General features: G+C 38.8%; 1 protein-coding gene across 1 annotated transcript in view; it reads left to right on the top strand.

The window, feature by feature from the left end:
* Nucleotides 1-23766, top strand: part of LOC101787516 (uncharacterized) — a 275776-nt gene that overhangs the window by 116819 nt on the left and 135191 nt on the right. Inside the window, exons 21-27 of the mRNA XM_063259710.1 lie at nt 4109-4268; nt 4686-4768; nt 4861-4931; nt 11136-11200; nt 12093-12261; nt 17396-17522; nt 22307-22470. Coding sequence (XP_063115780.1) covers nt 4109-4268; nt 4686-4768; nt 4861-4931; nt 11136-11200; nt 12093-12261; nt 17396-17522; nt 22307-22470 — 839 coding nt within the window. The remainder of the gene's footprint in view (nt 1-4108; nt 4269-4685; nt 4769-4860; nt 4932-11135; nt 11201-12092; nt 12262-17395; nt 17523-22306; nt 22471-23766) is intronic.

Below are 23766 nucleotides of genomic sequence, written 5' to 3'. Positions count from 1 at the left end.
TGACTAAAACATAATTCAATAGTTTGTTTTTTAAAATACTACTAGTAGTAAAGTATTTTGGAGATATCTAGGGATAATCTATGGTGTGCAATAGCAAAGTTCAGGTGATGTTCTCATTGGATCCGAAGTTTTGGAACTGCTAGGAAGGAGATAGTTCCTTTTCCTTTTACTACAGACATATTGTGCAGATCTAGAATAAAGACATGAAGGACTGTGTGGAGGGCATTGACGGAGTGCTCTTGCATCTTAGTGCCTGTTTTCAGTCTTAAATTATTGATCCATATTACATGTTTTGTCTAGCGTAATGATAAAAATTTTTCAGCATCTTTAGAGCCTTTGCCCTGCCCAAACTTTCCTTCAGGCTAGCCTTAAAAACTAGGCGTGGAGCCAGCTGTGGTGGTGGAGCCTGTATATATGATCGAACACCTATAATCCTTGCGCTTCAGGGGGCCAAGCAAAAAAGATCACAAGTTCAAGCCCAGGCTGCATAATTTAGTAACTTTTGATACCCTGTATCAAAATAAAAATAAAAATAAAAATAAAAATAAAAATGAAAATAAGGGTCTGGGGATTTAACTCAGCAGCATAAGCACCTGCCTTGCAAGCAGGGAGTTGGGAGTTCGATCCCTGGTACCGATAAAAAAAAGACAAAAGAAAAAAAATTAAAAAAAAAAAGAAAATAAAAAATATCTATGAGTATAACTCAGTATAAAGGTTCTGGGATCAGTCTCTAGTATTTTTCTACCACAAAAAAAAAAAAAAAAAGTTGAAGGAGAATTTAAAAAGAAGTGATTATCCACAAACTAACAAGCAAAATAAATATAAAGGAGAAAATAGAAACATAAATAGAAAAAAATAATTTTCTAATAATAATTTCTCCAGCAAAATGCACTGTCAAAAGAAAAATTTTGGTCATACAGTGCTAGCAGTAAGCTCACATCAGAAAATGGTAAAAAGAAGTTGAATAACTACAAGTGAAACTACAAAATTAAAGCAGGAGGCAAGCTGGAGAAGCAGTGTCGATATCAAACAAACTAGCATTTAAGGTTTAAAATGATCCAAATAGTAAAAGTAACCATTTACTAATGTAAGTCATTGACACAGTCTATGTGCTCCAAATAACAGGGCTATTGAACATAAAAACTAATAAGGTTTTTATGTATATGAGGGAGATATAAAAACTTTAATAATAGAAGTCACCTTTTATGATTATAATCTAGTAATATTATAAGTTGGTAATTTTAAAATGATCTATTTCTGGCAAAGATTTGGAGAAATAGATCCTGTTATTTTCTTATAAGCAATTTATCTTATCAAAACATAGTTTAAAAGAGTTTAAAAAGATATATACATGTAATATATATATGCATTTATACATTATATTGCCACTATCTATTAACATTTAAAATATACAAACTATTTGATCCAAAAATTCCACCCTGAAAAACCTATCCGTTTACTGACATAAAAACAGTAATAGATGAACACAGGTTCAAAGATTTTATTGTAGCATTCATTTTGAGAGGAAAATAAACATTAAGAGAGTAGGTGGATGGTTAGCAGGGAAGGTTGAATGACTTACGCTACAATTTAGAAATATAATCACTGACATAAAGAACACTCCACGAGATACTACCAAAGTCAGAAAGGATATGGGAGGACACACATGTTGTATGATCTCCTTTGTGTGCAGTGAAGAAAAGCACCTGTATAAGCGCTTACATCAGTGTGTTAGTTTATCTGTGCAGGGGTTTGTTTCATTCTGTGAGCACAGAGAAAACAAAATCGTTATGTGGGGGCAGATAGGAGTTAAAAAACAATAGGAAAAATTTAAAGAGGGCACAAGGAAAACAAAAACCTCACTTTTAAGACAAAAAGATTGATTGCTTATGACTTGTTGATACAGCTAAGATCTCTTACTGAATGAAAAATGCAAGTTTTTGAGTGCAAATGTGTCATGGTTAGAAATAAAATGTCTCCCAAAAGTCTCACATTTGGAGTCGGGGCCTGGTTTTCAGGGGTGAGCACAGAGAGCATCCCTTGGAAATGCATATACTCGTGCCAGGCTCCTCCTTTGCTTCCTGGCCACTATTTAGTGAGTCATTTTATCCCCCCATGCTCTTCTGCCATCTGTTTATGCCTTTAAGCCAGCAAACCATAAACTAGACCCACTGGAACTGTGAGCCAAAGCAAACCCTTCTTCCTTTAAATTGTAAGCGTTGGGTGTTTTATCCCAGCGACAGGGAAGTTAACTAATACAGGTTGGCATAATTGATTTCAATTAAAAGCCTCTTTCTCTAGGAAAGTCAGTTTTTGAGCAAAGAATATTTAACATGAAAACAAAGAAAATGTTAGACTGTTTGTTAGGAACTTTATTACCTGAAGATCTACGACATCATTACATTTTGATGCATGAATGTGAAGGTCTCAAATTAGAAACTGTTTCTGGTAGACAGAATTTCAAAGATGACTTCCAAAGACATCGAAGCTACAATTGCTGTAACATTCCCACATTGGGAGGGAGCTTATCTGGGTGAACCTAATCTGATCATGTGAACCTTCATAGGTAGAGAGCTCCTTAGCTTAGCACATGTGAGGGGAGCAATCTCCTGCTGTTGACTTGAGATTATATGGAACTACCTGCAAAGTCAGAGAAGAAAATGAATCCTTCGAGCACCAGCATAGCTAAGGAGGATCCTAAAATGCAGATTAAAACTGCAGCCCTGATTAACCCACCGCCTTGTGAAGCTTTTAAGTAGAGAAACCAACTGAGCCATGCTATGTCAAGATGTCTGAGCCACAAAAAATGTGGCAATAGATCAATATTGCTCTAAGCCAAAAATTTGTAGTAATTTGTTCCAGCAGCATTAAAAAATGAATGTATTATCCAATGTTTAAAAATGGGTATAAAAAGAGGTGAGGTTTCTCAAGTAGATTACACCAGAAGGGCTAAAGCCATAGACTTCGAGGTCAGGTAGAACCGGGACTAACTTCTGTCCCAGTTTGATTTGGAGCAAGATCTTTGATATGTGTATCAATATCCAAATTCATCAAATAGTATAATGATACCTACACAGCTCTGTGTGTGTGTGTGTGTGTTTATCTGTGTGTGTGTAAAGCTTATATGGGATTCTCAGCAAAGACTAATATATACCTTCTATTACTATTTCACATTTGCTATTCCTGCAGCAATTCTACACTGAAAATGTACATGACAAGAATTTATAAAGAATAATATAGTTAAACCTAAAGAGCAATGTTCCCTATACCTCCTTGCCCTCTCTTCCCTTTCTCATCTTGATTTTGACAATAGCAACCTCCCTAGCAACAAATCCTACTTTTGACTCAATGTAAAGCGGCCCTTCCAAGGATTCATATGATCTTGCGTGCAAAGTCTGCAGTGTCAGGGAGATGCCTCCCCCATCTGGCTCCTCCTGGAGTCTGCCTTTACCTCAACACAGTCCACCAGGGCCAGTGTCAAAATACACAATGAACCATCTCCTCTCTCAGTGAATGAGCTGCAAAAGCCAAGGCTGGAGACCAACAGGCTGTGGAACTCCTCCTTCAGAGTGAAAAGGTTCCTGAAGCTTTGATGTGAGGCCATGAAGCAATATCCTGAAAATTTCACTCTCTTAAAAATTTCGTTTAAAAATATTCAACTAGGAAGATTCCAAATGGCAGGAGATGGCTCCATTTAATCTTTGGAGGAAACAAAAGGAGAAAGAAAAAAGACTGATTGCGCAGTCTCTTTCTGGAAAGAAAAAAAATAATAAAACTACAAGGTCAGCACCCTTGTCTGCTGGCTCTGAGAGCTTCCAGGCCCCGGCAGCCTCTAGAGGAGAATATTTGTCACAAGATCCAGGGGACAGTCCTCATCACATGGATTCACAGACATGAGAAGCCCAGCTAGTGACTTAAGGGGCAGAAAGCCATAGTAATCCCTCACTCTGAGATATCTTCACTTTTATTTATTATTTTTCTTTCAAAAAACATTGAGAAAGTAATCTGTGTGTGTCAGCCACTTCAGGAGAAACAAAGATGAACAAGACACGTGTCTTCAAGGAATTAACAAAAACAGTGCTCAAAACATGGTTCTTCTTTCGCCTAGAGGACTTGGGCAATGTTTGGGGACATTGGAAGAGTGGGTACTACTGGCATTCCGTACGCCCAGAGCAGATACACAGCTCCACGAGGCACAGGACCACTCTGGAGAATAATGTGGTCCAAAAGGCCGAGCCTCGGGAAGCCTTTTGTAGAAGAAGTCACACGTGAGATGACAAAGGTGGCTCAGGTCTGGAACACTGAAGGCAGGCAGAAGACCAAAGTGTGTCTCCTTCATGTTCCATTCTGGACTGTCCATCCAGATGTAGGGGAGCTCTTTAGAAACTCAGTCCCAGAAGTGTCGCTGTGTGTGTGCCCCGGAAGAGGCTGGGCAAACAGGTCAGAAACAGCTGCTGCTTATAAAAGGCATCACCATGATACGGCTGGTATCTGATTCCTACTTGAAGTTCGTAAGCTGATTGAATTAAAACTGGGGACATAAGACAGCTTGGTGTTTTTAGAATTTATCCTTTTACCCCCATTTGTCAGGCTTTATATAAGCTGTTAGATTTAACAGTGAAAATCCTCTGGAGTGAAAATCTGAAATATATATATTTTTCTCACCTTTTTGTTTTTAACCCCAGGGAGCATTTCTAATAAAACGGATCCCTGCCCTACGGACTGTGATCTCAGTCTCTTAAAAGAAGACCATGAATTACACTCGAAGGTAAGATGAGGGGGGCAGAAGCTGGCATCAGACAGACCATGAAAACGACAGCCCCTGATTATTAAGTATGACTTCCTAAAGTGTATTTCCAGGTAGCAGGTAGTTTGGTGTTCAAAGCAGGTTTTGAAGTGCAGGACCTGCTAAAGCGGCTGATGTCTGAGAAGTGAGCAGTGCCAGTAAATTTTTATTACATCCGAATCAGACTTCTATAAACTATTGAGGCCTTTAGTTAAATTAATCAATCTGCAAGACTCTTTCCAGCCTGGGCAGGGCGATTAGACAATGTGCGGACTGTGCTGTGTGTCGGGTTATTTACTTGGTGTGCTCGTGGTTTGCACCAAGTCCGCATGGAAGCTTCTCTATAAACTTAGCTGGATGAAGTGGCTGGGTTTTCCTAACTGTGCTTCAATTCAATGTAACTGTTACATTTGGGTCCACTTTTGAGATACAGTATTTAATGGTTTTTAAATAGGTGTCTTCCTAGACTGAGTTTAAAGTATGAAGCAAACTTAACTTGGTCAGAAAACTGAAGCAAGCAGATCTCCCCCTGCCTGGACCTTTGCCTTCTAAATTATTTGAACCACCATCTTAATTCTCCACTCTGCTCACGAAATGTAGTTAAGAATTATGCCACAGTGTTTCAGGACATGGTGTGCTTTGCACAAGACAGGGGTCCTAAAGAATATATGTTCACTTAGTGTATAGCTGTTTTAGTTTGTGTAAGTTTATGATATTGACTCATGATAAAACGCCTAGCTACGCTTTTCTCAAAACATGTCCTCATCATTAAAAGCGACTAGCTGGGTTTGTGTGGACAACTTTTGTGGCTTGTCGCAAGATATATTATGGTAGCCTTTATAACTATTATCTCGTTTTGAAGCCCTGTATCGCCTTTATTATTTTGTCTTGATTGATTTTATTCTGTTCTCTTTCATTTGATTGTATTAGGTCTTGTGGTATGGGCAGCTATTTGGAAGTTAAGATATATTATGGTAGCCATTGCAGATTTCCCATTATCTTGTTGTTTTAAATATTTTTTATTTAAAGAAATAAAGAAAAGAAAATTTTAGAAAACAAAATAGAAAAAAAGAGAAAACGTATAATACAGAATTGAAAAAAAAATTAACATCATAAAATTGCTAGTTGATACATTACAGATTGTCATCTTAACAGTAGTTGTTAAAGTTACAAAATCAAAACATAACAAGTGGTCAGACACTCAAACATTGACAGTGTGAACTCTTCTGTTCAATAATGTAACAGAAATTTAGTAATATGGTCATCTATCTTACACACTATACATACCATTATATCCTTTAGAGCATTTCCTTCCCTTTTACTTTTAGAATATCTATTATACTTTTTGGATCTTATTATTCTTTCAGCTCTTACTGTTTTTTATACTAGAGAGACAATGTGGTATTTACTAATGTGAGTCTTATTTATTTCACTAATGAGGATATTCTCAAGTTGCTTCCATTTAGGTAAAAAGGCCTCAAGATCATCCTTTTTTATAGCTGAGTAGTATTCCATTGCATAAAAATACCACATTTTTTCATCCACTCTGTGGTTGATGGGCATTTGGGTTGTTTCCAAGATTTAGCTATCACAAACTGTGCTGCTATGAACATGGGTTCACATATGCCACTGTGACATGACCTTTTCAACTTTTCTGGGAAAATATCCAAGAAGGGAATAGCTGGATTGAATGGAATTTACAATCCTAGTTTTTTGAGGAATCTCCACACTGGTTTTCCATAGTGACGGCACCAGTCTGAACTCTCACTAACAGTGGAGAAGAGTTCCTTTTTCCCTGCAGCCTTGCCAACATTATCTTGTTTTGAAGTCTTATTGTTTTGTTTTAATTGGCTTCATTCTGTTTCATTTTGTTTGGTTTTATTCTCTTTAAAATAAAATTAAAAAGATAAAATAAATGATCAACTCATATTAGCTATAAAAAGGAACTAACTTTATAGACACCCATTTTTCTCCCTTTCTAAATAATTGCAGCTAATTATATAAATGATAGGGTTTTTTAATGTTCAGATGGCCACTTACAGCACTTACCACTGTGATCTTTCTAGATCATTGTGTCAAAGAAGAAAGTTTAGGAATTAAAACTTTATTAAGGTTTGTAACAATGAAAACAACACTTGCTGAGTGTTAGGAGATTGACATATTGATAAATGTTCTCAGCCCTCTACAGCAAATGACTTATCTCGAAAGGAACAAAGGCTTTACATACTGCTACTAGCATCACTGCATCCCTTACAACTGAAAAACTGGAACAGGTCAGTTAGCCCAAATTACATCTCTAGGCTTTGAACCAGGACTGTTTGACTCTGGAATACACACTTCTATTAATCAGTGAATTACCTGTAGGGGAAAAATTGTGCTGGGTGTATGTTTTCTACTTCTTGTTTTTTATAACTTTCTCTAAGGGTTATAATGTGACACTCCAGAGACCCCAAAAATATGGTTGAAGCAAAACTAAATACTCTTTTAGCACATAGTACATAGTCCCATCATGTTTACTCCTTGAAAAACTTAAGAAAAGAATGTATCCGTAAGACTTCTAGACATTATGGGCCTAATATTAGTCTTTAAAATAATTTGCAAAATTCTTGTACTAACTGCTGATAGACTTTGTTATTAGAAGAAAGGCTAAAATGAATTGGATGGAAATGAAAATAATCCCTAAGCAAACCTAAGATTTCCCTACATTTTCTGAACTTGCATGGTCATTTAAGGAACTCACTTTAACGTTTTATGTTTGCTATTATATTCCACAATTATAACTCAGCCGCTTGGGAGAAGCTCTCTGCTGTAGGTCGGCTCTGTTAGGCTCTGAATCAGGAGGGAAGGTTGGGAATATTTTTCTCAGCAGTGTCAGGGCTGTGGGAAGACTGAACCAGAAACACATTCATGTTCCAAGAAACTAAGTGTCAGTAGGCGTGGGTAGATATTGCACTTGCCAGTTACAGACACTCCTCCTTCTTCACAATAAACAGTCTCCATCTGACCCTCCATCCTCCAAGAATTTTACTTTCTTCTCACCTCATAGTATCAGGAATTAATCTGTCTCTTCAGTTCATACTAAAGATGTCTAGACAGATCATCAAGTGACGATGGGAAAATGAGTTGACTTTCAACGGTGAAGCATCTGCTTTTCAAATGTATATGAGCAGAGGACTGTCAGATTTTGTGCTTTCAAGAGGATGGGGAAGCTGATTGTTATCCAGAAAGAGTTGCCCAAATCGTAGGTTACTTAACGGAGTCCTTTAAGGTAAACCCTAAACTACATCGAGTTTTCTGTTGAGTAGGGTTAAGGGAAAGGCTGTCCTGTAGAAATGGCCCAGTAAATGCATCAGACATGAACATAAGAAGGGAAAGGAGAATCCTGCTGGATGGTCTCAGGATTTAGGCTGGATTTAATTTGCAGCTATAACTTTTGGATGATTATAGTAGCAGTGATGGAAAGAACATGATGTCATATTTATTTGCTTTGATACTTAGATGCACCTGGTATTTGTTGTTGTTAGCTCTGGCTTGCGATTCTGTGATCTTTCCAGTGCAAGCCCCTGAGCAGGGTCTCCACCGCAAGCCTCCCTCCTTCTTGGCCTGGCAAGCATGGCTTGAACAGGCATTAAGGCTCCCATGGCCTCACCCAGTCTTCCCAGGGTGGTTCAAAAGCGTTTGTAATCCTCAGGTTGAGCTCCTTATTCACCACTTCCTCTTTCTAAGGCTTTCTCTTTTGATGAAAACACCCCTTTGAGCTTGCTTCATCAGGCCAGATGGGCAGGTGAACGCTTCTTCCCAGGACTCATACAAAGACCTTGTCAGGGGCTTGGGGGAGAAATACGGCTACTAAGAGGAGCTTAATGTGGTGACATCACGCTTGCCACTGAACTGCCTTGTGCACTGTGGGCTCTTTCTGCACAAGGACCTGGCCTGTCACTGATCCTGTCATCCTCCCCTTCTGCCCCAGCCATGGGTCCATGGGAGGAATTCCAACTGAGGGGCAAAACCTTCTGAAAAGCAGGCAGTATGGGAGCCCTGAGCTTTGTTACCACATATTACCAGTCAAAGATTGACATGCCAAATGCAGTTTACATCCTGAGTATTTTAAAACATTTTAAATGCTTTTCCCTTAAACTCCAAGAATAATAGACATATACATGTTATAGTATTATACAAATATACATGTAAGTGATATAATTTGTAATAAATAATAATACATTAGAATCCATTATATTTTTAAGTATGCTATTTTTATGTGTTATAAATATAATATGTAAAATATATTAATTATATGAATCAAATATATTTCCATAAAATTCCTGTTATTTGTGTAAGGCAAATAGTATCTATTTTTCAGGTTTAAAATGTTAATTCAAGGACTTTACTCAAGTTCACTAAGCAGTAAGAGGATCTGAATGCGTATCTTCTGGTGATTCTCTGACTGCCTTTCTCACTATAATGCTACAATGTTAGGTTTTTAAAAATTTCTCAAAGCATGTTTTCCTCTTCTGTTGGGCATTTGTGGCTCTTTAACAATGTATTTGAACTGCAATCTTCATGACCCCAATATTTAGTCCATGAACCAGGCAACCAGATTCTGAATGTTAGTGATTTATTTTAGAATATTTGTTTTGAAATCTGTAGTGGGTTAGGGTATGAGCAACATATGCATAATGCATAAAATGTGAGTTTCCTGAACAAATGGGCAGACCATTTCTCCTTGAAATGTAGATATTCCTCTTTCTAAGGACATTGGTTTCATAAGAACCACTATAAAACTAATATTCGGTCTATTATTAGTTTTTTAATGTTGATGATATTGTAGATAAGGTATCATTAATCAAGCGTAGAGCTAAGCTATCTGTCTGTGCTTACTGGGCTGTTTGCATTACTAGACTGTCATGTGCCAGGCTCACATGTCTCAAGACTCACCTGGCAACTTCTCTGCATGTGTTTATCTTTATTTTGGAATCAAAACTCTTATTTCTTCATCCTGTTGTTCCTTTTGGAGGCCATTTCTTTGGAGTTGAACTGATTTCCATGATTTCATGTTTTCCACAAAAACCCCTTTGAGGGAATTTCTAATGCGTTAACTTAGATATTCCTGAAAGGAAATACTGAGGTTATAAAAAGTTTCATGAATTTTAGAATTCATAGGTATTTTTCTTTATGGCTTAGCAGTTGAGATGAAGTACATTGTTGTTCATTGCAAGTACTTACATAAAATATCTCTAGTACCTCTTTCTTGAGCATCTATTATGTGCTTATTGCCATGATAGCACATTAGGGACTGCGAAAGACAAAAAGAAATATACTTTATCTCTTCTCTACCATAAATTTAGGTTGAAAAGACAGGATATGTGTGTTTCATGGCAGTGTAAAACACTGCCATGAAACATCCATGCCACAAGATCAAGAGCTTTGGAGAGTAAACCAGACCCGTGCAATAACTGCTGGTTGCCATTTCAACTTCTGTAACATTCAAGAAAGTAAGCAACTCACAAAGAAATGCCGTCAAATGGTAATTCAAACGAACACAAGGCATATGAGGTAATTCAAACCACCTATATTCTTAAATAATTTTTCCCTCTTAAATTTACTTCATTAAAAATACCAGCCCTGAATAATCAGATCAAAAATTACTTTTATCGTTATAAGAGCTATGGAGGCTAAAAAGGATAAAAAGCACCACAATGAATGGTGCTTCAAACTGATGGCTGTCATACCTGGATTTTGTTCTTAAGGTAATCAGATCAATCAATCTCACAATAAGAGGAATGAACTTGGCTGAGTTCGTAGGGATTTGATGATACATCTACTCCACCTGTGTTTCTCTTTAAGGTTCTCCTGGTTACTGCAGCCTGCCAAACAACAGAACATTTTGCAATTGCAAAATATTCCACAGACAAAGCCCTGCTAAAATTTGCAAGAAACAAGGCCTTCAAGTCACCGACCTCTTACTATGAACAGTTAATTACCAATAATAATTAAAAAGTACTTTGTCACAAGTGTTTTATAAATGCGAGTAATGCCCAGTTTTCTGCTTTTCTAGACATTGTTTTCAAACTACTTTTTCTCAGTAGCATTTTAAAAATAGTCTAGGCAACTCTGTATATTAAACAGGCCCAAACTGAGCTTTTTTGATGGAAGAGGAAGGAAGAGTCCCATTGGTTTAGTTATTTCCTGTCTCATTCCTCACTTAGGGCTCCCAAGGATCCGTGCTGCACCACTGAGCTCGGCTTCTAGATGGTCACTGCTAACCACACAGTTCTCTCCTGTTCTAGCAAACTAGTTCCATAGACATTACACAAGTCCTGAATTTAAATTTATGTTGTTGAGTCACAAGGTGTCTGGCTCAGGAACTCCCAGTGACAAAGCTAGAATGCAGGAACCTGCCAAAACGGAGAACAGGTGAGCAGAGTTCTGGGCAAGTGTTGCAATTCTTGGTCTCTGTGTTCCTGAAACACAGCTGCCTGTCTTCCTTCTTTGTAGACTTGCTATTCAAATCTTCCTTCTATTTTGCTAAGAGCTAGTTCAAACTATATTTCTTTTACCTGTAACCCAAAGGTCTGATGAAATACATGATCATGTTTGTGTTTAATTGTAGCAACATTTACAGAGGTCATTCCATGTGTTATAATATAAAGAAGAATACAAACACCACTTATCCAGTTCCATTCTTTACAACTCCTCCTGACCTTCATCTGGACTTGGAGGCCTAAACACTTCACCAAGGAGCTGACATGTGAGCTTCAGGCTAACCAGTGGATTAAGATATGCATGTACAGGCACCAAATACTCACAATGAATGTGAAGCCTATATGTTACTAACCTAAGCTACAGTAAGAGGAGCAACAAGATTGCAAATGGGGAAAGGGAATTTAGAGACATATCCATATCCATATCCATATCCATATCCATATCCATATCCATATCCATATCCATATCCATATCCATATATATGTATATGTATCTCATCTGCAAAATGAATAGAAACTGCAAATATGTACTAATAAAATAAAAAGGAAAATTAAAAATGGGGAAAGAAATTGATTTATTACTAAGAAGCATCAGAGAGGAAGAGAAGCCAAAGAGTTCTGATGGCAATGATGTCTGCCATTAAGGAAACAAGAATCCAGTAGGAGAGCATGGAGTTTGTAACAATAATTTCAAAGTAAGAACTCTGACTCGTTATGACTCGCTGTAGACTTGGCTAATATGGCTCGTTATGATCGCTGATTTTATAAGTCATCCTAGTACAAACGTCCCTGATTCAAAGGGAACTTTCCACTTGCTATTTAAGAAGATACTTCATTTTTAAAAAAATTTTTTAATCTCTCTGACCAGGGAGACAGCCTGGCTTATCATTTTATGAAGGAAAAATCAACTGCTTGTAGACCTGGAGAATTTGAAGATTATTCTCATGATACATCTTACTTGGAAGAACTGGAGAAACACCGGTTTTCAGTTTGGTGAGCGACTATATTCTGTCTTTATATTTTTAATTTAAACTCATTGAACCTATTTTTATGCACTACCTTCTCTTATTATTATGCATTACCTTCTCTTATTATTTATTTCCCTTTTCAAGTAAAATTGACTACCTTCCTATTGTAGGCTAAAGAATATGTACCCTGACTTGGAAATATTTGTAGTCTAAAGAGAGAGGCAGATGTGCAAGAAATACCAATTTGATGTTAGAATAGTATTTTTTAATTGCATGAAGTATCACACTCACATACAGAGAAAGTTAAGGCCGAATTTATTATAGGATGGAGAATATTTCTGAGAAACTTTGAGCCAACTCTTAGGGACAAGATTACAGTGGGAAAATGGTGACACTATCATGCGGGCGGAGTCCTGAGATGGAAATAGAGGTGTCCGTGGGTTTGATCTATGCTAGAAATCTTAATTCACTCAAGACCTAAGCAGAACACCATAACTGTTGCCCCTACCTCGTGATCTGCGTTGATGCATTTATTTATGCAAACACACCTATTCCAAAGATGAAGAAAGGAATAAAGGGTAAGGAGTGAAATATCTCAGAGGTGATGAGTATAGAGTTTGCAGTGATGTCTTCACCAAGGACCCACAGTGACACTATGACAATGGGAGTAACTTTGGGAAGGAGAAGGCATGGAGCAGCTAATCAAAGCCATCTGCTCCAGCCTCTTCCCCCAGGTTTGTTCCCTGAATGATTTTCTTATCCAGCAATTGATCAGACTAATGATTTGGTTCTTAAAGTTTGCTCTTTCTCCTCCATCCTGGAGCCACTGTCTGGAGGTTGTGACATCAGCTCAAATATCATTTATCCAACCCCATTATTTAAAGGCTTAACCACTCACACTTATATTTTCTGGAAAAAGTTGGAATGTGGACTTCAGGCTAAAGGGTAGATTATTTTCTGGATCAAGAGAGTCATGTCTGTGCCTAAGGAGCATCAAACATGAAGAAGAACTGTTATGGTTTGTGTCTGGATGTCCCCCTGAAGCCTCATGCAGTCATGGGGGGCGAGCTTTGTGGAGGCAGCTGAATCTAGATTGATCATTGCCTAGTGCTGGGATTGGGGGTGTGAGTGCTACACCTGCTCTAGGGCAGGAAGCTGCATCCAACATAAGGGAGGAAAAAGAGGTTGCTCTTCCCATTTCACTTAACTTGCTTTTGCTGTCTTCTGCTGCCATGAACTGTTGCCCCTGTGCCATGCCACCCTGCCTTGGAGCCGGCTGATTTTGGACTGAAACCTCTACAAATTGTGAGCTAAATAAACATGTCCTTATTTAACTTTGGGTGTTGGGTATTTTGTCTGAGCCATGAGAAAAGCAATTAAAATAATAACTAAAGAGCTCAGATGAAAAAGACTCTTCTATGAAGAGTGTATATATATATATGCAAAAGATGCTAAGCATGGATATTGGGGAGATGGATATAAGCAAAATGTATTGCATGCATTGTATCCCAAATGTGAAACTGGGGTGAGGGCTAGAGGAGTGATGGGGTAAAAATGATAATACTATGGTATATACATGTACAAATCTGCCAGAATGAAGCCCACTAATCAATAAAAACGAGTAAAAACAAAACAGTAGTGATACGCTCCCTGTTCTTCAGAACTGCTTAGTTTGTAATCATCTTTGAGGGGAGGGCAATGTGTACATATTATATTTAATTCAATAACTGCCAGAAGAGAAGAGCCCTGTGCTTTCTGTAGTGTACAGAAGAGAGGGCTGAGCCTTCCAACTTACCCTATGCTAATTCCTGATCACCAACAGAGATACACTAGGACTGAAGGAAAAGCCCTGTAAAGTCCCCGTTACTGTGATATCCCAGTCTTCCAGGCTGTCTCAGTTGACTCAGCAATCTGCTGCTTTTCAGAAACGACCTTTAGGAATTCACAATGTGCAGTGTCCAATGTCATTTTTATTTTACACAGAGTTAAAAATTTAAAGGATTTCCAGTGGTCTCAGTGCTTCAGTTCCAAATTACACCTTTAATAGAAACTCTTTGGCTGGCTTCCCATGATCTCTAGGTCTGGATCAGGAAGTTGTTGCAACAGCTCCTGGGGCAAAAACCTGTTCTTCCTGTGTTTTCCTTAATAAAATTTTATTGGAACTCAGACACACCCATTTGGTCACTTCCATTGGCTGTTTCCCCTTACAATGGCAGAATTTGTTTTGGAGGACAAAGACAACATGGTTCACATAGTCAAACATATTTGTTACCTGGTTCTTTACCAAAATAGTTTACTTACCCCTGCTCCGTACTGACTTGGCAGCTTCTCTTCTATTCTCTGCTGATAATCACACATTATTCTCATTTTTATCCTTCTTAATATAATTTTTAGTATATGTTTGTACTACATAATGTTTGCATACTTTGTAGGGAATCAGTATGCATACATAATATACATATACAGAATATACAAAATATACAGAATATGTCTTAATTATTAATTCCTTTTTTCATCTCCTTTACCTTCCATCTGTGTTCTCTGTATCCATTACTTGGCCCTTCTTTTTGTACGTACTTTCAATGCATAATATTTGCATTTGTTGTGTGGGGTTGGTACACAAATTATTTTTAAATTAATTATTAAAAGTTACATACACTTATGACACATGACATGATGTTTTGGTGTATGTATACAGTGTAGAGTGGCTAAATCAAACTATTTAACATGTGCATTATTTTACATACTTTTGTTTTATGGTAATAACACCTAAAAGCTACATTCTCAGCAGTTTTCAAATATGTACTATATTATTATATAGTATCCATATTGTATGAGAGATCTCTTGAACTTATTTCTCCTAACTGAAGTTTTGTATCCTTTGATCTACATCTTCTCTACACTCATTTTTGTTCACTTACTGCCCATGGTAACCACTATTATATTTCTTGCTTCTATAATTTCAATTGTTTCAAATTTCATCTTATAAGTGAGAGAACACAGATTTTTCTTATTTCCTAGGCTTAATGTCTTTCACCTATGTTGTCACAAATGACTGAATTTCCTTCTTTGTTGGGGGAATATTTTTCCATTGTGCATATGTAATGTTTTCTTTATTCATTTGTGGATAGAAATTTAGGTTGATTCCTTATCTGCCTGCTGTGAATATGCTGCCATTACTTTCAAGATATTTGTATGTGCATCTCTCTTGCCACTTGGATTTCTGATACATTTTTGGTCATCAGTGCTGCATGCTGAATCACTGGAGGCTTAGTGTTTTGTGACAGACGTTAAATTTGCTCAAAATTCTGAGACTGTGGATTCAGACAGAATGCATTGTGGAAAACTGTCCTGTTTGTTCATAATGAGTCACAGGATCAACTAAAGGAGAAGGACTCTGCCTCTTGACCAAGGATGAATGACAAGGTGGCATTGCAGGAGGACACAGGAAGATGGAAGTGGCTGTCTTGGAAACACAGTCTATCACATTGTGTTTCACCCATTTCTGTCTGCACAGGATTCAACAAATATTTATTGAACAAAATATACAAATTAAACAAAGCATGTAAGTTAAATGAAACTTGAAGGCTTTGTGCGTAGGTTGACCTCAGTGTGTATTTCTGTATTCCTTCCTGCCATTGCTAGGGGGCTTTGAACAATTTATTTGGAATCCCTGAGAGTGGTTACCTGTGTGTTGGATTTGAACAGTAATTCCTATATTGTGAGACCTGACAGTATTTGTGAAAGCTGAGAGAAAGTAAACAAAAGTTATCCTTTCTGTAGAGACTGGAACATGTGGATTGTTACGAAGAGCAACTAGTACGGTTAATATCAGTAGTAATGATTTTGAAGGAAACACGATTTCCAAAGGTTGAAATAGAGGACTGTTATAGTTTGGACCTTAAATGTCCTCTGAGACTCCACATGCTGCAGGTCTGGACACCAGCTTATGAGGTCTGATGGAACTGTAGCAGGTGGAGTCTGTGGAAGGCAGTTATTGGGGCGGTGCCTTTGAAGGAGTATTGGGGTCTACCCCTCCCACACACTGCCTTGCTGCTTTCAGGCCCTCATGAGCATCCTGCAGCCTCCCCAAAGCGTGCTCCATCATCACGCACCGCCACAGGGCCAGCAATTGGGTCCACTGACGATGGTCCAAACTTCTGATGCTGTAGGCCAAAAATAGACCTCTCCTGCTGTAAGATGTCCATTCGGGCAGTTTGTCACAGCACTGGAACAGTGATTCCCGTAGGGTGGATTGCTCTCTGATGATTTCTCACTTTCTACACCCATCTTCCCTTCTGCTTTTCCGAGCCACCGAGGGCCTTTGCACTTGTACCTCTTTCCTCTGGAATGTCCTCCTGGTCATAGTGCTACAGTTGAATGCCAGGCCTTTCCTCCCTGTCCTATGCAAGGCGGGACCTATCCTTGTTCTAGTTAACCTCCCCATATGCTTTTCTTTGTTTCCTTTCTGTCTCTTTCCATCTCTCATTTTCTCTATGTCTCTGTCTGTCTGTCTGTCTCTCTCTCTCAGGTAATAAGGACCAATTACGTGCTATACACATTTCTTTTAAAGCAAAGGCTGAGGATATAGGGGCTGCCGAGACCTCTATAAACTTCTGTTTTAAATGGTCTGAGATACAATCTGAACAATTTCCTTGATGTTTTATTAGAACTAGTAAATCATTTATTTGAGCAGCCTTTACCCAAATCCTCTCCAAATCCTCATAAAATGCATTTAACATAGAATACTTTAATGCCCAGCTTCAAAGTTATATATATATATGACCCTGGGTGGGAAGCACATGCCCCAGTGCAGCAAATCCCGCTGTGTGTATTTTGTTTCTCTCTGTCTTATATGCTCACATGCTAATGTGCTCCCTCTCGAGCCCTGGCGCTTCATCTGAACCTGCCAATTGTGATGAAACTTCAGTAAGTCACAGTTACTACATATGTTCAATGTATGAGGACTTCAGCTAGACAAACGCAAGTTTGGCTCATTTGTAGCTGCCAAGAGTTTGAAACAAATGCTTCCAAAATATAATGTTAAGATGGTTGAACTTTTTTTCTACACCAGAAAGATTTTTAACTAAATCGGTTCTGAGGGTTTGAAAGAGAAAATTATCCCTGCACATGTCACCCTCTGTATCCCTCTGCTGTAGGGCCAGGGGGTCAGAGGTGACAGTCCTCTCCGTCATCCCTGGCAGGCGCTGCATCGTGGCTGAGTTTTCTGAGCTGCAACGCTTGTGCTCACAGCATGTTTATATTTTTGTTTTCTTTCAGATATATGTTTGTGTGTTAACTTGGTCCTCTTCTGCAGAGAGTTTAGGTAACATGAGATCACCAGGACAGCCCTGAATACTTTGTAAATTGCAAGCACTTAATAAATATCTGTTGGGGCTGGGGATTTAGCTCAGCGGCATAAGCACCTGCCTTGCAAGCAGGCAGTCGTGAGTTCGATCCCTGGTACCGATTTAAAAAAAAAAAAATATATCTGTTGACTTCATATCTGAAAGTGAGGGTAAACTGAGATTGTTAGTAGTTCCAGAAGAAGGTTCTGTGGAAAAGACCACTGGTGCAAAACTTGAAGCTGCCTTTCAACATTTTGGGCTAGGTTTTGCTGTGGTGACTATCCCTGCTTCTCCCCTTTTTCCTCATCCTTCTCCTTTGACATTTTTTCCTAAATATTCTCACTCTCCTGTTTTCTGATAACAGTACACTCCTGCTGCCATGTGCGTATTCTGAGGGGTTGGCTGTGATGCCTGTTATTTTTTTCTCACTGGTGTGATTAGTCCAGGGCTGGTCATGTGATTTGAACCAGGCTACCTGGGATTTTATATTTTATTACTTGGAAATAAAAATTCCTTCTCCTCCCCTACGTGTTCATCTGGGATGGTTTCATTTTGATGCTTTCTCTGGCCAGGGTTACTTACTACCCTTTGCTTTCCTTTCCTTTTTAATAATTATCATGTATAGCCCATTTGAAATCAGGGCATGGGGAAGTTTCATGGATGTTTTACAGATAACACATATGTATTCTGCTCTATGAATAAGAAACTAATACAAAGATGACTCATGGGGACCATATGTAAGCATGAGTCTGTATGGATATATTTTATACCCACATGAGAACTTGTAGAGTGGCCTTGCTATTGGCTGTTCAAGTTACAGGCAGGAAGCTGGGTTCTAAAAAATATTAAATAGAAAATTCCAGAAACAACTTGTTAGTAACTTGCATGCCTTTCTGAGTATCAATGAAATCTTGCACCGTCCTCTGTGCTGTCCAGGATGTGAATCAGCCACTTGTCTGATATATCCACGTTAGCTGTCACCATCATCAGACGGACTGACACAGAACCTTGTGCTTAGGTATGTATGAGCCTTACTTCTTGGGCTAATACAGTGTCACAGTGCCCTGGCCATTCGCTACCCCCATCCCATTGCTTCTCATTGTATCATCTGGCATCATCACAGTAGGAGGGAACAGTGCACAGAGATCTTTTTAATGTGGAAAGAATACATGCACATAATTTTCATTAGAGCAGGATTGTTCTATTTTGCTATCACTGTTGTTACTAATCTCTTACTGTGCCTAGTTTATGAATTAAACTTTACCATACATACGTATAGGAGAGACAGTATTTCTAGGGCTTGGTATCATCTGTGGTCTCCACCAGGCATCCCCTGCAATCCACTGGGCACTGCAGAGGGCTTGCCTTGCAGACAAAGGGAGACTACTGTATTTCAGGTTAAAAAAAAATATTGTCTACTGGAAAGCTTTAATTTAATTTTTTTTCTCTAAGATCAAGGACTTTGGGAGGAGAATTTACAATGTCCACTCAATGAATTACATAAATAACTACTCATTTGCCTATTTAAACAGAGCTGTAGAATCTCATAGCCTGGGAGTGAACTGAGTTCCCTCCCTCCGGATGCAGTGCCTTAATCTTTGTATAGTAATTTCTCTAAAGAAGTAAACCAGGTGACTCGGTAAGTACCTCTGAAAGTCACACTAATGACATTGGAAAGCAGCAGATATCACCCTAGTGGTTTAAAGAAGTTGACATAGTTTTCAGGGGTTTCTAACTCCCAACTGGGGAGAAGGCTCCGTAACAAGACAACCTTAAAATGTTTCCGTTACAATTCCAATGCAATGAGGTGGGTCGACAACCAGAGAATCATACACTTGCAGGGTAGGAAAGGATCTTGGGGATGATTTAGTTCAGCCCTGTCAGTTTGTACAAGTTCTGTAGAGCTGAGACCAATAGAAGCTCAGTAACTTGCCTCAGGTCATGGAGCTAATAAGTAGTGGAAACGGGGCTGAAAGCCACATCCTCTATGCCAATCCACCTTACTTGTAAAAAATAAATTCTTCCAAGAATAATGCTAGTCTTTTCAGAGTTTCCCATTTCTATCAATTGCATACCACTGTGATACTTATCAATACATTGATCAGAATGTGCTCATTCTTGGGAAAATCCATTTACTGGATTGACATACATTCCTTCCTGCCAAGGAGGTGCAGAAGAAGCAGGAGCCCAGATGTTTGCAACATGCACACGTGGCTGGCCACACGGGCTGAGATCCTTCTGTGCAAGGATCTCAGCAAGGAATTATGTGGTGACCTGAATGTGTTGCTTCGGGAAGGGATGGGTTAACAATACAGGAAAGTTATTCTTTAATACAAATAGTACACTTTCCTTTTTATAACACACATGTGATTTGCCATTAAAATAAAATGCAGATGCTTCTTTGATTGGCGTATTCCCTATTGTGTCTTTCTAAAACACCTTCACATATGGTCTGCCTCATTCCTGAGAAATGACTTGTTGTTTATGTCACACAAACAGAACAGATTGATTTTACAGTGAGTAAGGAGATTGATGAATTATACGTTGGAGAGAAATCTTTGTCTCGGCAATCTAAACACTTGAAAATAAATGTTGCCTTTTGGAAAAGCTCTCATGACACACCCAAGATCCTTTCATTTCATGCTTCCTTCCCAGGGGTTAAATAGATACACACATGCAGTGTGTATCCAAAAGCAATACAATCACCTCAAAATATACTTTTTGTTTTTGCCGTCAAATGCATGGGGGATATTGGATCAAAAAATGGCAGTTGTCTTCAAAGAACCAACTGGAAATATCAACTTGAATGTTTTAACTGTATTATGATCTGAATGAAACATTCTTGGTCTTGGGTAGGAGAGTAGTTTTGTTCCTTTATTTATCAGCTGAATTTTAAATTTAAAATCCTTTTGTGGATTTCCCGTTACCTTAGTTTGAAGTCCTGTATCACTTTTGTGGTTTTGTTTTGATTGACTTTATTCTGTTTTATTTTGTTTGGTTTTATTCTCTTTAAAATAAAAAAATAACATATTTAAAATGCTTAAATGCTAAGAAGCTTTCTTAGGGACTCCTTTATTCCTTCAAAATGACTTTGCATAATTGAGTGAATGTAAGGCTGTGTGTGTTCTCTTCTCTGATAACACCAATTTGTGCAAAATGTTACAGGTTATAAATCTCATTCTCATTTGTTGTTTTCCATATGATGGACACAAAAACCTTACAAGTACATCACTCAAGTGCAAGGGGATTAATCATGTTACGAACACTTAACTAGTGTTTGTCTGTCACCGTCCAGTGTTGTTGGCCCTGTAACATGTGGCCTCCCTAACCGGCTTCACATATACACATAAACTTACTTTGTACATTTACAGCTTTTAAAATACTATGCTTTCCATTACACTCTACTGGCATATCTTGCAGAGTTGGATGGCTGCTGAATGAGGATGAGAGGCTATGGAGGAGAGACGTTAACTAAACCAGGTCTAGAATGGCTCAACAGAGCAAAATACCATGGAGGTATAGTCCTGAGAATGATTTATCAATGGCCTACTTACAATCTGATATGTACCAATTGGTGTCTTCATCTTAGTGGGTATGGATGAAACATGACTGTACATGTCCTGAGGAGGGAGCAATCTTAGTGGCTAAGAATACAGGCTTTAAGGTCCTAATGCCTCTACTCAAATTAGCTTTGTGAATTAGACAGGTTCCTAGAACTCCTCGTACCTTAATTTCTTTACCTGTGAAATGAAGCTAGTTGGATGTGCCCACAGGGGAGGACTGTTCCTCTTTCATAGGATTTTATCTGGCGAAGTCAGGCCCATCCCAAACAGTCTCCCATCTAATTTCTGTAAACACAGAACCAAAATCACTTATGTCCTACAAGGAGATGCTGAGTGTGGATAAAAGAAGCAAATGATGGGCATTGTCACTTATCAAGATAAAAAGGAAAGGAGATGATGACTCAGGGACTTAATGACTGCTGCAAAATCTCTTCCTCTCTGCCACTTTGTACTGGCCAGAGGCAGTCACAGTTCCCTCCTGTGCTCCAGGGGAGCACATCATGTGCAGAATGAGCATCAAGGGCCGGGAACCATGGAGATCCATCCTTGGATCCTGGTCCATCTGTCCCACAATAAAGCTTACAGAGAAAGGCTGCCAATTTCATGAACTCCTCCACTTGGAGGATTCCTGTCCAGTGTGGTCTTTAGTGGGCCTGAGGCTGTTAGGTCCTTCTCTTATGCTCTGTGTATTCCTTCTTTCTTGCAGAAGGCCTGAATTTGGCCAGTTCTTTTATGCCTTGATAGTGTGGCTATCGACTACCTTTTCTCATCCATGGCCTCTCTTCTACCCACACTGTTAGCCCTTTGTAGGTTGATTTTGGTTCTATTTTTATGAATGTATCTTTCTCTTTGGGTACTAAGTTTCATGTTTACTTTTCAAAGTGCTGTATGTGTGCCTGATGAACTCACTGTAAAAGCTATTTCTAGCGTGATTTCTTCCAGGTTATTCTGTTATTCTGTACATCAGAAGCTATAACAGCTTCCATAAATGACCTCATTTTCTGGATCCCATAGTACTTTAGTTTCCTAAATTGATAAGAAGCATTGCATCACCTTTTACCCCATCTGTGTCCACATAAAATCACAGAATTTAATTACCGCGGACATCCACGAGGGCAAAGCAAGGCTTTGATGTGTCCAGCTCTCCTCATGTTCAAAGGCACAGTTCTGTGTTGCAGTAGGTCCTCCTGGCTGTCCTCCACTGTGTGCCTTCACCCCTGTTTCCTGCTGGAGGCGCTGCCTCCAGGGAACAAAGAAGGTGGACACTTTCCCAGTCTATCATGGACTGTCGGTGGTCACGGACCCAGTTCTGGCCACGGAGAGGTGAGAAGACATCAGTCTGGGTTTCCTTCCTTTTAAAGGTGAAGGAAGCCACTTTTGCTTTTGCTGGCCTCTCCTCTCTTCCCACTTGAGTCATTGCTATAAGGATGTGGTGCTGGGCACTTCTGCACAAACCGTGCATCACGACGTCATGAGAGGCAGAAAATGAGAGAGGAACCAACCCAGGTCATGTTAAGCCCGTGCTTATCCACTCCTTCTACCTATTTCAAAGTTTCTTTTGCACAAGATAATTGAATGCCCTGGTGTGTGAAACCCTTGGATGAGTACTTTGTTGTCAGTGGCTGAAAGCATTGTTAGAAAGGCCGTTAACTTGGGTACATGTTTTCCTGATGTGGTGGACTCTTGCACACACTGAGGAGTGGGTGTCTGCTCTTTTATTTGGCAGGTTTCAGTACTGCACTGTCTTCTGGACACACAAACACTGGCAGTCTTCCATACTGTCTGATCTGCCTAAGCAGAGTGTGTAACTAGCTGCTTTTCAGTTCAGTACGATTCGGGAAATGAGCACAGTGTGAGGCAGGAGATTCCTCTCTGTACATACCACACGGATTCACTTGGGGAGTTGGAGAATGAGGTGAACAGAATTAATTTAGCCAACTGTCTGGAAACCGACATGACATCATTGATAAGACGTAAATATCCAGAAGCTTCAGATTATGAATCAGTACAAATTCAAGCTGCACAATTTAAATGATGAAAGGGCGGAACTGGCTATGAAGCCATGTAGGGATTTATTTGATGCAAAAACTCAAATGACCAGTAAAATAGATAATGCTCTGCTATAATAGTTTGCAAAGAACATCAAGAAAACAATTGAGTGGGTGTATTTCAAGCTCCAGGCATTGTAAACTCTTTCACTCTCATATACTTTATGCCTTCTTTAATAAGCTGGAGAGTCTTGGGCCAGCTTCATCGGTGACGGTAGGTGGTCATCCATTTCACCATCCACTAATTTTCATGATTATTCAGTATTTTATGTTACCTAAACTGCTTTGGATTTTGTCTTGCTCAAATTGTAATATGGCAATAGCTTATATGATTTCAGAATCATTAATTCAGTTGGCGTTTTCAGCATATAGGAGTTGCTCCCTCATTTCTCTGAGTACAAACAAGAACTGAAAGGTTTTAAATGGACGGATGGTCTGTCAGAGCTTTTGAAATATACATTATTGGAATATTTGCCTACTGTATCTTCTTTAAAAATGCAAAGTGCATAGGAAATTTCTAGAAAGAAAACAACTGACGTCAATTATAGTTGAATCCTACCTTCATGGAGAC

The sequence above is a fragment of the Cavia porcellus genome, unplaced genomic scaffold (assembly GCF_034190915.1).
Source record: "Cavia porcellus strain 051 isolate PalLab524CR breed Dunkin Hartley unplaced genomic scaffold, mCavPor4.1 scaffold_13, whole genome shotgun sequence".
NCBI lineage: Eukaryota > Metazoa > Chordata > Mammalia > Rodentia > Caviidae > Cavia > Cavia porcellus.
Note: the sequence above shows the minus strand (reverse complement) of the source record. Positions and strands in the feature narration are given on the sequence as shown.